At 36.7% G+C, this 16374-nt stretch overlaps 1 protein-coding gene across 29 annotated transcripts in view; it reads left to right on the top strand.

Moving 5' to 3' along the window:
• Positions 1-16374, top strand: part of msn (serine/threonine-protein kinase msn) — a 289523-nt gene that overhangs the window by 235772 nt on the left and 37377 nt on the right. For all 29 annotated transcript variants that reach the window (XM_067128891.1, XM_067128885.1, XM_067128876.1 and 26 more), the window contains 2 exons: positions 10956-11167; positions 11828-11998. In XM_067128891.1, the coding sequence (XP_066984992.1) occupies positions 10956-11167; positions 11828-11998 (383 nt within the window). The remainder of the gene's footprint in view (positions 1-10955; positions 11168-11827; positions 11999-16374) is intronic.

Below are 16374 nucleotides of genomic sequence, written 5' to 3'. Positions count from 1 at the left end.
GAAGAATATAAACAGAGTATGGCGGAAACGAGCCAACAGGAGGAACAGAGACAAACTGTCTCTTTTCCCACAGGTATTGAGGAAAAGGCTTTGACCTTGGTCGTCAGTCAAGAGTTTGTCGGGTTTAGTACCTCTCCAGTTTCCCCCTCCTTCACTCGTGATCCATACAGACGCCTCCCTGAGCGGTTGGGAAGGGTATTCCCAACACAAGGAAGTTCTAGGAACGTGGTCGACAGTGTTCCACCAGTTCCATATCAACATCTTAGGGGCAGTGGCAGTGTTTCTAACATTATAGTTGCTTCGGCCAGCCAGACAGGTTCACATCAGGCTGGGCCTGGACATTACAGTAGTAGTACATTACCTAAACAGGGAAGGCTCCAAGCTGTGCCGTATCAATCAAGTGATGTTTGCAATTTTTCTCCCTAGCAAGGAAACATTGTTGGCACCTGTCAGCCACCCCCTGGCAGGTGTTCGGTTTGTAATTGCACATTCACTGTCCAGGACAACCCCACTTAGTCGGAGTGGTCCTTGGGCAAGGAGTCGTTCGAGTGGATTTGCCTTCAGGTACCGGGTCTCCAGGTAAATCTGTTTGCCAACAGAGAGCAACCACAAACTTCCGTGTTATGTGGCTCTCAATCTGGCTCCTTTTGCTTATCCCATAGGTGCAATGTCAATCGGCTGGAACAGGTGGCAAAGGATCTATCTGTTTTCCCCAATAAATTTGTTAATGAAAGTTTTATACAAACTGGGATCATTCAAAGGCCAAGTAGCACTAGTGGCACCCAACTGGCCAGTGGGCAGTTGGTTTCCTTTACTGCTAGAGTTGAAGCTCACGCAAAAATGTTTCCCCAACCCACAGTTGACACAAGTAGTACAGCTCGGACTGTGTCAGCTTCCTCAAGAATTCTCGACGCCCTATCCTTGTGGGCTTCATGAAATTTGCAGCACAAGAGGGCACTAACATTGACCCTCTTAATACATTATTCATAGAATCAGATTAGAGAGCTCGTGAAGTGACCACGAATTTAGCGATCTCTTTCTTTAGATCACTGTTCGGGTAAGGATTGGCCACTAGTACTGTTACTGCAACAAAATCTGCCTTAAGAAAATTGTTTTTACATGGTTTTAATATTAATCCTACAGACACCTGTTTTTAGTCAATTCCTAAACCCGTCCACACACGGTCTCCTGGTACTTAAATGATGTACTTGAATTGGTATCAGGCACTGATAACGGTTTATGTTCATACCTGAGTCTGTTAAGAAAATCATTATTATTAGGAAGTCTGGCCTCAGGAGCTAGAATTTTTGAACTGTCTGCTCTTTCTAGAGAGCCCAATCATGTTGATTTCCTCCCGTCAGGTGAAGTTCTGTTATTTCCGGACCCCAGTTTTCCAGCAAGGACGAAGATCCACAGAATAGATGGTCTCCTTGGAAGATTATTCCTCTTCCACAGGTTCTGTCTTTATGTCTAGTCAATACTTTAAGAACCTATTTAAATAGGTCATTTAAAAGAACTTCAAGGCCCCCTTTTGTTAGGGAAAGTGGAGGTAATGTTTCCCTAAAGGCCATCAGACAACAAATTCTTTATTTTATTAAACAAGCAAACCCGGAATCAGTACCTCGGGTTCATGATGTTCGTGCGGTGGCCACCTCAACTGACTGTTTCCATAATATGAATTTTGTTGATTTTTAAAATATACGGGCTGGAAATCACTAACAGTATTTAAACGCCACTGTCTTAAGTCTCTGGAGGCTCTTAAAATATTCCACAGTTGCTACAGGAAGTATTGTTCCTCCTGTTTCAGCTCATAATTAATTTAGGACTGTATCTTGTCCTTTTGATTGGTTATCCTCGTTTACCTGTGGTGTAGTGTCTAGCCTTCCTGCCTCGCCTGCTCGCCCTGCGTCTAGCCTTAGGTCAGCTCTGCTTCACAGTTTGACCCATTCATGTACCGCAGTTACCTGGTAGTTAGTCATATTTTGTTAGCCTTAAATGTCTTGGTTTGGTTAACTTTAACTGTGTGCCTCTTAGTTTTGTTTAGCTCTATTAAGTATTTTTTTAGGCTTACCACCAAGCTCTTGTATGACTGATTCTCTGTTACTGTTTCACTCGGTGACACAGGTCGAGCCCAGAAAAGGGATTTTGACAAAGGAAAAATCTATTTCTGGGGAAGACCTGTGTCACCCAGTGACCCATCCCTGCACTTCCTTCCCACCCGGTGATATACCAAGCTTGGTGGGTGCTAATTTTGGGATGACGTTATGTATCGTGATGACACTTGGTGGGTAAGCGGGCGTTATAACGCACATCCATTTGGGACTTTGAGAATGGAGAGATCTGTTGGGCGAAGGCCTGTGATGGTGGTGTAAGTTCACCCCAGTGTATATCGACATTGATTAGATGATCGCTCCGGGGGTGGTAACCCCGGCATTCTAGATAGCTTTTTCTCTGGTATATTTAGCAATTATTATACCTAGAAATGTGCTAATTGGAACCATTTCACTGGGTGACACAGGTCTTTCCCCAGAAATAGATTTTTCCTTTGTCAAAATCCCTTTTTCATTGGTTTTGAGTGTGATACTCTTAAGAAGTTCTTTTGGGTAGTGGGTTATTGTGGCTCTTGTTAACAACATTCACTTCATGGTGTGACATCCTACCTACCACAACTTCAGTTTGCAGAGACACTTTAGCCTTGGTAGGCTACTCTTAGGAGAAGGACTCTCTTTAACCTTGGTAGGCAATCCTTCTAAGAGAAGGTTACTCTGAATACAAACCTTGTTCTCCAACCTTGGACTGTGCCATAGCCATTGTACCATAGCCTTCCATGGTCTTGGGTTTGAGTTCCCTTGCCTGTGGGTATGATCAGGCATTTATTCTATCTTTTGTTCACTTCCCTGTTTTATCAAAAGTGTTGAGGACAGGCTGATAATAAAGCAAAAGTTGTTGGTGGATTATCAGGAAAGTGCCTTTGTTTTTACCTAATCTTTTCCTTCTGAGCATTTTATTTCTAAATCCATCCTGACTGCCCTCCCCCAGTTGTTGTGGCAAACTATCAGGTTCTCTTGTCTTACAAGATGTGCCAGCCTCACCTTGTCGACCAGTTGCTTCCGGTGTTTTTTTCAGTGACATATGGCCACGTTTATTTATACTTTCAACAGAATTTTTGTAAATAATGTAAATACTGTTGTTGTTGATGGTACAATATTGTTGATTTTTATAGTGTTACTCATGTTATGAGTCTTATTTATTAGTTTTGATACTGATTTTATGTTGTAGATTTTAATTCTTTCGGGAGACATTGAGCTGCCCCCTGGGCCTGTTACTCATTACAGTAAGAAAAATTGCAAAGTACTTTACTCAGCTATTTGGGGCTTAAGGTCTAATTTTCTTGATCTCCAGAGATGTGCTTATAAAGCAAAGGTTGAGTTTTTAATTACAGGGTTTGATGCCCGTCTTTGTTAATTGTCGTAACATTCCACATGCATATGGTATGGTTGTATACACTAAGTCTGGAAGACCTATTTATCATCAGAAATATTTTGAGTGTAGTTGCCATGAAATTCTTTTTAAAATTTTCAATAAAATTTTCACTAAGTTGTACAATGTTTACGTATATGCTGTTTACTGCAACCCAGATATCAACGATTTTGTATATGCCTGTCTTTTGGAAAGAATTAGTATGGCTTATTCACAGGATTCAAGAGCTGCATTTGTTATTTAGAGACTGTAATGCAAAGCACAGCAAGTGGCTAAATTAAAATTCCACAGATCATCATGGCTGGTCTGCTCTTGAGTTCTGTTTATCCTCCGGTTTTGTCCAGCTAATTGAGGAACCCGCGCATATTTCTGGTAATAGATTAGACTTCATATTCACAGATGTTTCAGCTATTGGTAAGTTCAAGGTCTGTGAATATATAGGCATTTCTGATCGTTGTGCCATTGAGATGGACATGTTATCCAATCAGTATATTCCTAATGCCACTATTGGAAAAATGGTCTGGCTGAAATCTAGAGCCAATTGGGATCGCATTATTGAAGCTTGTCAGGCATTTAATATTTCAGATGCTATATTAGATCCTGATCCCAAGCAGTTGTTAAATGAGATGCTGATGACTATTTTAATAAGATATTTCCTTAGAAAGGTCATCAGATTATGGACAAATGATCACCCGTGGTTTGATGATACTACTTGTAGATGAGCCTACCATGACAAACAGACCAAATTCAACCCATGGAGACGAAATCGTTCATATGAAAATTATGTACACCATTTTTGTTTTGAGTCTCACCTTGCTACGAAAAGAACTTACTTAACAGTGGAGAGAAATTACAATAATTCCTTGGAAGAGGAAACTTGAAGGAATTACTCATCCTCATCTGTGGTGGACCAAATTGGCATAATCTGTCTTGGGTCAGGCTCATCTTCCATTCCACCACTGCTAACAGATGATGGTAGATTGGTTACTGGCCCTAGCGAAAAGGCTAAACATCTTCGTTGAGCGTTTGAAGCTAAGCAGTCAGCTGAGGATGCCCTTCTTCCAGATACTTGCCATCCTGAACCTGTCCTTACAAAATTTGCATTTAGCTCAGGGGATGTTAAGAAAATTCTAGATAACCTTGATAGCTGGGGTGGAGAAGATCCTGATGGTTTTATTTTTAAGCCACTGTAAAAGTAGTGGAATCTAAAGGATTGCCAGTAGATAGTCAATATGCATATATAAAGCAATCAGGTACCTGCAATGCTCTTTTAGGCTTGACATGCCACTTGCGAGGGAACCTTGATAAGGGTTTTGAGTACAGAGTAATTCAAATAGATATTAGTGCTGCTTTCAATATAGTGAATCACAAGGCACCTATTTATAAAGTTCAGAATCTTGGAAGGGGTGGATATGTTTTAGGATTACTTCAAGATTTCTTTACAGGTAGGCAGCAGCGGATTGCTGTTGATGGGATCTTTAGTGAATAAGACCTGTTGTGTCTGGAGTGCCACAGGGTAGTGTTCTTGGTCCACTGTTATTTTTAGTGTATACAAGTGATATGGTTGTTGGCCTGAAAAACAAAATTGTTCATGTTCAGTATGCTGATGATTCAACACTTGTGGGTATAGTAAAGTCTCCACTAATGAGAAATGAAGCTGCCCTCAGCCTCAGTCGGGACATGGACTGGATCAGGGAATGGTGTAGTCGGTAGGGTATGAGGGTGAACTCCAGTAAAATGAAAACACTATTGATTAGCAGGTCTCGCACAGATTTTCCACACAATCCTCCCCTTCAGGAGGATGGAACTTTGCTGAATGATCTGGAGCTTTAACTATTTTAGATGTAACATCTAATGAAAGTTTCAGCAAATACTGTACAAAAGTTAGGTATTGTCAGGCCTCATATATTTATAACAGTGATAAAATTAGTGCAGCCTGTTTTTGGTCCTTTGCCCTTCCATTACTAGAATACTTTTATCAGGTGTAGATGTCTCCTTCTGCCAGAGATATATCTCTGATAGATAGAGTGGTTCATGGTGATAGGTTTCTGTTTCCTAACAGTAGTAGTACTGTAATGACTTGGACCATCGATGGATGGACTCTTGTTTGTCACTTTTTTGTAAGATTTATTTTAAGAGAGATCTTTCACAGTTGATCCTTGATCCCCATTATCTGCCGAGAGCAACCAGATTCACGGTACAGCAGTACCAGTATGCAGTAAATGTGCCTCGCTGTCAAAATTCTCATATGTCCATTATTCCTCACACCTTTGTAATGTGGAATGGCTTCCCAGAGGATGTGTGCAATTGTGACTTCAGAAATTCAAATAAAGATCCAATGCATAACTACACTAATACTATTTCCTTTGCATTTTAATACATTTTTATCTATTTAATTTATTAATTAATTTTTCTTTTTTTTATAAATGAGATCTCTTATTTCTGTATTTCTCTTTACCACCTCTTATTTCTTCCTAATGAACGCCATATTCTTCGGAAGTTTGAAATTCAAGTCAGTGGCCCCTGTAGGCTTGTTCCATATGAATAGGTTTTGTCTTCTGAATAATAATAATAGTAATAATAATAATAATAGTAATTATTATTATTATTATTATTATTATTATTTTTATTTTTTATTTATTGTTATTGCTATTATTGTTATTATTATTATTATTAATTATTATTATTATTATTATTATTATTATTATTATTATTATTATTATTAACAACTAATCAGGTTTTCTTTGTGAACTCCCATCAAGTCAAAGAGTTTTTGACTACCCCTTCTTGGGCCTCAGTGTGGGTCTTTTTCCTGCTTCTTTCATATGTACCACCTGAGGTACTTTCTAACTAAGTATGGGAACACCACGTCGCTGCCACTTCTTTATCCAAGATATGATCTTCCCACTGTACTTTGGCTGTGAATCTTAACAATCAGTGTCACATTATTTTGAAATCTCAGATTTCTTGTCAGTGCCTATGTCTATACTGTGTAGAGTAATACAGGCTTTATCTACGAGTTGTAAGCCTGTGGTCTGTACTAATGGGATGTCTTTATTTATCATTAATTTTAACTACCTCCATGTCACCCATAATGCAGCTTCACTTTCTTACTGCCCTCTTGATTTTATGCCTCACAGTTTAGTGTGTCTTGAAGGTAACAGAAATGATCTACTTCCTCTTAAGACCTGCCTACCCTTTGCAACATGGTCACCATTCTTTTCTCTAACCCATTTTCGCTTGTGGTTGTTTTATTCATCGGAAATATTGTTTATTTTGTAATCCTCCGCATCTCTTGCGACACCATTTGGTATAAAGTACTCTGTTCACTCCCAAGCCTTTCCCCGTATAGTCAGTTTCTGTATTTTTTAACTGCGAGGTTCTCCTGTTACACCTTTCAAACCTACCTACTCTCAATTTCCGTTCTAGCGCTGAATGACCTCCTAGGTCCCAGCGCTTGGCCTTTGGCTTAAACGCTATATTCTGTTCCGTTCCTGTTTCCTTGCCAATCACTGTAAAATTTTGTTAATTTTTCAGTCCTCCCCACCATTCCACTCTTCCACATTTTAAACATTTCCACATCTGCTTCCTTTTATTTTGCCATTAGCAGTAGGTCATTGCGTATACTAGCTCCAAGGAGTTTCGTTTTGTCTGTACTTCTTTGCAGCTTCCTTCTTTACAGCAATAAACTCCTAGGGTCTTAGCGCTGATCCTTGATGGACATCTCTTAGATTCTGATACACCTGGCACTGTGTTCACTCTAGATCTAGTTTCATTACTGGCTTACTGAGTCTTAACAGTACCTTCTGTATTTGTAATGCTCATTATATATATGTACGATACTTTTCTTGTAGAGTCATTATGAAGACTGCTATGGTTGTTGATCTCTTTGGCATTAAGCCAGACTGACTGTACAGTAATTATAAAAAATTTCTCAGCTGTTCTTCCAGCATCTTTTCTAATGTTATATCATGCACATGCCATCTTTTTCCTTTTACGATTTCCATATTGCAGTTCATCCCCTTTTCATTTGTGAAGTTTTGTTTATTTGCCAAGCTAACGGATGTGGAATATTCCATGCACTTCTCTCAGATGTTTTGATCCCTAATGCCAACATAAGTGAACTGATTTTCTTACACAGAGCCAGTTACTGTTTAGCATGTCAAGAAAATTCTCTCTTGCCACCGTATCTAAGTCTACAGAGTTGAATAATTTCTCTTTTCCCTTTGTTGTGTTTAGATTCTGTTTTCCCTTTGTTGTGTTGAGATTCTGATTCCATTCCTCCTAGCCCATCCACTTCACCTTTACCACCTGCCTTTTAGCCTCCCTCTTTTCTCTAACCTCTTCTGTTTTTCCTCTTTGCTAAAGCTTTAAGAATTTATTTTGAAAAATTGCCCCCTTTTTACATCTTGTGATTCTTGTTGTCATCAACTTTCAGTAGTCTTTGCTACTTACGATATAACAGTCCAGTCCTTTTCTTTGATGCCATCTGCAATTATAATAAAATTCATTTGTGTTTCAGTTTTTCCACTCTATGTTAATAGACATTATGTTAAGCAGCTATAATCTGTCTCAGCAGAATCCCAGTACTGCTTCTTTCTCACGATTTTTTTTTTTCTCCCAAGCTGTAAATTCCCAACATATCTGAAAACCACCTTTACCATTCCTTTGTAAATATTTATATCTCCTACTAATGTCTCACCTGATAGTGGTACTTACCTCATTGCATCTGATGACCTTTTCAGAATTTATACTTTTTACTTACGATCTTGATTATGGTGAGTAATTAAAAAATTTTAAGAATTACTTTTATTCTCAACTGTGCAAGTAAAGTATTTGTTTATATATACACCCACTTCGATTGCATATGTATCCCTATTGATGGTTTTTGTGGCTGTATGTTTTACCTTCTGAACACAAGTGTCCAGTTTCTTCTCGTCAGCATTTCTACTTCTGTACTTTCTTGAAACATCGCAGTTGTTTACACTATTTTAGTGCTCATTTTTAATGAGGTTTCCTCATTCTTATCCTGCCTAAGGATTCTTTGCACCCCATGCCTACTTAAAGTCCTGCTGGGCACTACGATCTTTTGATCATGAGAATTATTTTTACTTTTTAGAGTCATCTTACCAAAAAATTATTTGGATTAAGAGATGTGTTTATAAACAATCATCCACCTTCTTTCCCAATTAGAGCTAGAAGATTGTTTGAGTTGCTAAATATACATATACAATTACCTTTAATATTAAAATTGCCTCCTCCTTGGACAATGAATAAAATGAGAATTTGTACACACTTGAAATATTTATCAAAAAATCATTCATATACTCCAGAATACCATAGACAACATGCAGTAGAGCATATAATCCGAAAAGGTCCACATTACACAATATACACTGACGGATCTAAATCACAATATGGAGTGGGATATGCTGCGGTATCCCAAAACAAAACGTATCAGTTCTCTCTCCCAGACAAAGCCTCTGTATTTACAGCTGAGTTATGTGCAATAATATCAGCCATAAAAATAATTAGAGAAGTCTCATATAATAATTTTGTAATTTATAGCGACTCCAGAAGTGCTATAGAAGCTATTCAAAGTTATAATCAAAAAAATAATATTGTACAACATATAAAGTTCTCACTCCATAAATTGTATAATAAGGGAAAAAATATTGAAATATGGATAAAGGGAAATGAAGAGGCTGATAAAGCAGCTAAAGAAGCGGTCCACATGACAAGAACAAATGTAGACTTACCTATCAGTGACTATACAAGATATATAAAAACAGTCCTTGTTAAAAAATGGCAAAATATATGGAACGAAGAACCTGAAAATAATAAATTAAAACAGATAAAATCCAGTGTTGGAAAATGGAGTTCGTCATATCAGAGAGAGAGACAAGCACAAGTAATTCTGACACGTCTTCGAATAGGCCATACTCATTTGACACATGGACACTTAATGAACAGTCCATGTGGCCCTCTTCCCAAATGCCCAGATTGCAATGTGCTGATAACAGTTAAGCATATACTGTGTGAATGTCCAAAATATAACCTGCAACGATTATCAAATTTTGGAAATAGACCGATAGAAGAAATTTTGTCAGAATCTTCAACATTCTCAATAGCACCAATTTTAATGTTTATGAGAAGCTGCAAATTAATTGGAAAAATATAAAAAAAAAAAAATCAGTATAATGAATTTTAAAACAAGTAAATTTTATGATTTTACCTAATTTATTTTGAATTTTGATATACCTTTTTTAGTGAGTATGTATGGAAGCATGGAAGCATGAGTTTAAATGTATTTATTGTGTGAGTGTGTTCCAGTATGAAAGCGTCTGCCTTTTTACAGCTTTTAATTTCATTTTCATTCATCATCATTGACAAGTGACCTATTAGGTCCCAGTGCTAGGCTTCTAACCTAGACTTGTCATTTCATCCTAATCCTTCAGTCCAGCCCTATGAGAGCTGATGGTCAGCTCAGTGGTCTGGTTAAACTATTTTAATAATAATAATAATAGAGTCATCTTTGTTACAAGTTTCACATGTCCTGTTTGATCAAATCAGCCCACCCAATTTTCTCCAGGATTGGGACTGGCTGTTGACATATCAGTACTCTCTTTGAATTTTATAACCCTGAGTGTGAGGATAAAGAGTAGTCTGTTCTTTGATGTTTAAAGTAAGATAAAGAATATACTGTGTATAGCTGATAGTAGACTATTTAATGTATATGAGGACAACAGGAAAGTTCTGAAAGTGAGAAGCATACACAATTCTAGTGTGTATGTGGGCAACAGGAAAGTGCTGAAAGATTTTGAGACTCTGGCTGTGAAGACATTATGGTTGATTCCCTCCTAAAGTAATCTATGGACATAGGATATTTATTAAAAAAAAATAAAGTAAATCATAGTTACTACCAGGTGAAATGAAACTAGCCACTTGAAAGATAAAAGCCTGAAGAGCTTGCTGACTTACAAACAGAACAGGCTTTCAGTAAAAAGCGAAGCTGTGTAAACAGTACCACGCTTGCTGCCACTGCTAGATATGTTTCAAGTGCTGTGAAAAAGATCACTTAAAGGAAGTGCAAAGTATCATCAAAAGGATTGTCTTTCTAGTCCTGAGGGGTTTTGTCACTAGTAGAGTGGAAAACAGTGAAGGACCCCACATTTTATATCTGAAAAACTACTCTTTAGAACAAATAAGACAAGTCTAGGTGGATGAAAATCATATCAGCAATAATGCTCTAACAGCTGATTATTGAAGAATAGTCAGAAAAAATACAAATACTGTTTGTTGAATGTTAAAATTACAAAATTAACTCTTCCCAATATCCATCTCATTTACTTTGATCTAAGATTCACAAGGATCCTCTAAGGAGTAGTGTTTCATTGATTATTACCGAGTTGAATATGAAGATTTTGACAGCTTCCAATGAATGGCACATGATTAAAATATTTCTACTTTTTCAGGTGTTAATCTACTTATTGGCACAGAAAATGGTCTTATGCTTCTTGATCGGTCTGGAGTAGGAAAAGTTTATCAGTTGATTTCTAGAAGACGGTTTCAACAAATGGAAGTCCTCTCAGATCAGAATATATTAGTCACTATATCTGGGAAAAAGAATAGAGTTCGTGTTTATTATCTCTCGTGGTTGAAATCCAAGATTCTTCGTACAGATGCTGTAAGTAACTTCCATTTTCAAGAATATTTAATTGTATTTCTGTTAAGAGAAGTTGTTGTTATAAGAGTATGGTTTCAATTTTATGCCCAGTTTGAGTCCCTAAGCCTTCCTAGTAATAATGATAGGAGGGCAGTTATAATGTAAATGAAAATTAGGTGATAATGCAGTAAAAGGTTTGAAAGTCTTTGTATAAGTAGTTGTTGAAGTGCTACTGCAATAGTATTCAAGGTTTTAATACGTTTCACACCAAATGCTGTATGTTTGGCATTAAAAGGGTAATGGTGTAGGACACAATGTACCTCATTAATGGAATGTCATCGTATTTACGTATTACTTGTCATTTAGAATCTGCACCTCCACAGTATATTAACCTAGCACTTTGTTTTAAATTGGTGTTGTATAGTATTTGTTAACCTCCATTTGAAAACTTACTACACTATCATCCATAACATTCACTTTATGCAGTTGTATCAGGATATGATCATTATTTGCTATTATGAGGATGAACTAATAATTTTAAAATAATAAAAATAGTTAAACAGCTCATACAGCATTACTCTAATTTGTATACAGTTGTATAATCATAATGAGATTAACGAAAGAAGTGTGAAGCTAAAAACTTTTATACATTATCAACTGATCATCTATTTTGTTTTGCAGCAACAAGTAGAAAGGCGTAATGGCTGGATCAATGTGGGTGATTTGCATGGTGCAGTCCATTTCAAGATAGTCAAATATGAGCGCATCAAGTTTTTAGTTATTGCTCTACGTGACTCAATTGAAATCTATGCATGGGCACCAAAGCCATACCACAAGTTCATGGCATTTAAAGTAAGTATTTTGATGTTTTCCTCCTTGATGTCTCATAAGGAATAGTAACCATGAAGTACAGAATTGGTTGGTACCTTCTAGGTATACTATTAACTTTGTTTAGTGCATATTTATTTTTTTATGAACAAGTTATGCAGACAAGATTATAACCAGAAAATATGCCATAAATTGTGTGTAACTTTGAGGTTTTCATGCCACGCCAAGTTCTGGTAAACTAAAGTAGTTTCATCTTTGCCAGTATATTATTAATCTAATAATTCGGGGAGTTAATCACTAATCCAGCATCGTTAGGATAAGTAAGGTGTGGGATTAATGATTTTGCTAGATCACAAAGTGGTTAGGTTATAATCAACTGAATTGCTAATTAATTGGCAATGAAATAAAGTTGGTACAGGCAGTCCCCAGTAACAGCAGGGGTTCCATTCCAGGTTGAGTGCCGCTAACCAAAAATCATTGATAATTATGGTAACAAATGGCATTTACAATGTCGTAAGCACCAACAAAATGCTTATCGGCACCGTTAACCGTTTATTGGTAAAGATAAACCGCTTACTGACTGTGATAAACTGCTCACCAACACCAAAAATCGCTTATTGTCACAGAAAATCTGCCCCCTCAAATTGGGACCACCTTGACGTGGTGCAGGGGCTCTCGAACCTAGGGATCTTTTTTTTTTTTTTTTTTTTTTTTTTTTTTTTTTTTTTTTTTGATCCCAAGTGTCCCACATATATATTAACCCTTAAATGCCGACTGGACATATAGAAAGACGACTAAAACTGTCTGTCGGGTGACGAGCGGACGTACCGTACGTCGACTACAAAAAATTTCAACCTTCGGTCAACTTTGACTCGACCGAAATGGTCGAAAAACGCAATTGTAAGCTAAAACTCTTACATTCTAGTAATATTCAATCTTTACCTTCATTTTGCAACAAATTGGAAGTCTCTAGCACAATATTTCGATTTATGGTGAATTTTTGAAAAAAACTTTTTCCTTACGTCCGCGCGCTGTAACTCGCCTGAACATCTCAGAAATTCTTTCGTCACTGTCGTAATGTTTGCACCGTTTTATATTAGTTGTTACATAAAGTTTTATATATGAAAATGTGCACAATTTCATGTTGAATACAACAAAAAGTAACTCATGGTTGTAACTTCTATCAGTTTTGAAATATTTTCATATAAATCACGATGTGCCAAAATTTCAACCTTCGGTCAACTTTGACGCGACTGAAATGGTCGAAAAACGCAATTGTAAGCTAAAACTCTTACATTCTAGTAATATTCAATCTTTTACCTTCATTTTGCAATGAATTGAAAGTTTCTAGCAACATTCTAGTAATATTCAATCTTTTACCTTCATTTTGCAACGAATTGGAAGTCTCTAGCACAAGATTTCGATTTATGGTGAATTTTTGAAAAAAAGTTTTTCCTTACGTCCGCGCGCGGTAACTCAGCCGAACATCTCAGAAATTCTTTCGTCACTTTGTCGTAATGTTTGCACCATTTTATATTAGTCGTTACATAAAGTTTTATATATGAAAATGTGCGCAATTTCATGTAGAATACAACAAAAATAACTCATGGTTGTAGCTTTTATCAGTTTTGAAATATTTTCATATAAATCACGATAAATAGAAAAAATTTGACCTCGGTCAACTTTAACTCGACCGAAATGGTCGAAAACTGCAATTGTAAGCTAAATCACTTACAGTCTAGTAATATTCAATCAATTACCTTCATTTTGCAACAAACGGGAAGTCTCTAGCACAATATTTCAATTTATGGTGAATTTTTTAAAAAACTTTTTTTACGTCCACGCGTTACGAATTCATGCATCATTTTGTGATATTATTTTCTCTGTGTTGCTTTGATCGTTTTACAATTTGTTATATACCAAAATCATTGCAATTTAGTGTACAATACAAAGAAAAAATAACTCATTAGCTTTAACCGTTTTGCTCACATCGCGCGATTTGTATACAATTATATATGAAATTTTTTTTCGCCATGTCATATATTTCAATATTTATATATGATAATATTTTTTTCATTTCTGATAGTTGCATACTAAACTTCAGGCAGTGTCAAAAAAAGGAGCCAAAAATGAACTCTTAATCTTAAAAACTAAGCTTGCTGTGATTTTTTGAAAAAAACTTTTTTTCCGCTTCAGCACTAACTCCCGAACGCCGCTGGCATACGGCAGACACTTTCGTAAATAGAGGCTTGGCGTTTAAGGGTTAATACACTTTAGGAATAATTTTGTGGATTTTTCCACTTTTGTCAAAATTACCAAAATTAATAAATAGGAAAGCATATCATAGCATGGAGTGAAGTTGAATCTGAAGCTAAATAGTGGGAACTGTGGTAGAACCATCATCTACCTGATAATGTTCGGACCTGGTTTTTCAGGCGGAACTATTCTGTGGAGCTGGACCACGGATTCCAGGGGGGCCTGGTTCTAGGAATAGGACTCTCGGCTGTCTGTCCGGTTAGCCCATATTGTGATTAGGATGGGGATGACTGTATTATTACAATACACTCAATCCTAGCAAGCAGGTTTTGCTTACACTTGGGCCATACTAATCATGATGTACCATCCCCCTTTTGGGGTAGGGTAGGGTAGGGACGCCGACATTTGGGAGTCAGTTCCCACTTGTGCCATTAGTGGAACATTCAACTTCATAAAAAACCTATTATATCTTTTCAAGATTTATTAATTTTTTTTTTATATCCTTTATGCAAAGTAGTCATGAAGATATTAGTACCCCTGGACCCCATGATGGTAAAATTCTGGCACAGTCGATGACTAATGGAACGTCACTCCCGAATCTCCTTAGCATAGATATAAACGCTACAACGGAACGTCCTGTTCCAAGTAAAATATCATTTCCAAAAGACTCGAAGAGTTTAGAAAGTCAAAAAGAAACAAATAAAAACAAATTGGTAAACTCCAGTACTGTAACACTGGAACCATACATAAAGGACAATAACTCTAAAATAGAGACAAGTAATCCCCCTAAAACCCCATCAACACAAGACAGCTCGTCACCGATGAATGTGAAAAAATTAAAAAGAAATAACTATTGACTCAATCCAACACTAGTTCATTTTGAACATATTTTTGGACCAGACAATTGGTCCAGATTCTTAATATTAAAAGCAGAAAATCAGATCTCACCCGCCATTTTAGAGAACAAATTATTAAATATACACCCCACACAAGACATGGAATGTAGACATATCAAAAACAATGAATGGCTAATACAAACAACAACCAAAGCCCAATCAACAACTCTTCTACAAATAACCAACATAAGTGAAATAAAAGTAACAGTAACCAGCCATGAAACACTAAACTATACACAAGGAACAGTAATGTTCCTAGACAATGATGGAAAAGAGCTACCATCAAAACAAATCTTAATTGACTCCCGTAAATTAAGATACAACAACATACATGACTTGGAATTATATACTGTCCCAAGTAGAAAGGATGCAAATAAACATATTAAAATAGTCAAAATAAAATTTACAAACCGGGAACTACCACGAAAAATAAAAATTCTAGGACTAAATAGAGAAGTTTGCCCCTTTGTCCTTAAACCTCTCCAATGTTCTAACTGTAAAATATGGCCATTCAACCAAAAGATGTAGAAATAACCCTATATACGCTGTATGTTCTGAAGACCACACAACAAATTGGAAATGCAAAACCTTCAAATGTGTAAATTGCAAATTAAATCATCATGCAAAATCTAAAGATTGTATATTTTATCAATATTATACAGAATTACAAATGTAATGGACAGAACTGGTATGCCTGTTAATGAAGCCAAACTCGAACTGAAGGTGAGAGGAATCAATGACCCAGCAAAACTCCATTCATATTCAAATGCTGTAACAACTCATAATAAACATAAAGAATCTCAACACAGAATAGCTGTGATACACCTCTCCTCCTCCTCTACTGTTCATAAAAGCCCAAGAGTACAGTTGCAACAGACCTCCCCAGTAACAAGCCCAATTAATCGTTCAGAAACAAATTCCAATGATATGGAAAAATCAACAGAGGGCAATAATCCAGATCTGGAAACTCATAATGCACTAACATCATCCACAGAAAACTTAATTGACAAAAATAACCATAATATAAAAAGGAAAGTAATTGACAGAACTCCCCCTAAGGGGAAAAAACCTAACATTCCATTCACAGATCGATCTAGCAAAACCCCAGTCTCGCCCATTGATCAGAAACAGATTACATTAACTGCATCACAAGTGGAAATCCATAGTATTCCACAATCCAAGACAAATATAAATAACGATTCCCCAAATATGGATAAATCAACTAACTCTTCTGTACTCTCATCACAA

Source organism: Macrobrachium rosenbergii, chromosome 27, assembly GCF_040412425.1.
Source record: "Macrobrachium rosenbergii isolate ZJJX-2024 chromosome 27, ASM4041242v1, whole genome shotgun sequence".
In the NCBI taxonomy this organism is placed as follows: Eukaryota; Metazoa; Arthropoda; class Malacostraca; order Decapoda; family Palaemonidae; genus Macrobrachium; species Macrobrachium rosenbergii.
The sequence above is the reverse complement of the archived record's forward strand: the minus strand, read 5'-3'. Positions and strand labels throughout refer to the sequence as shown.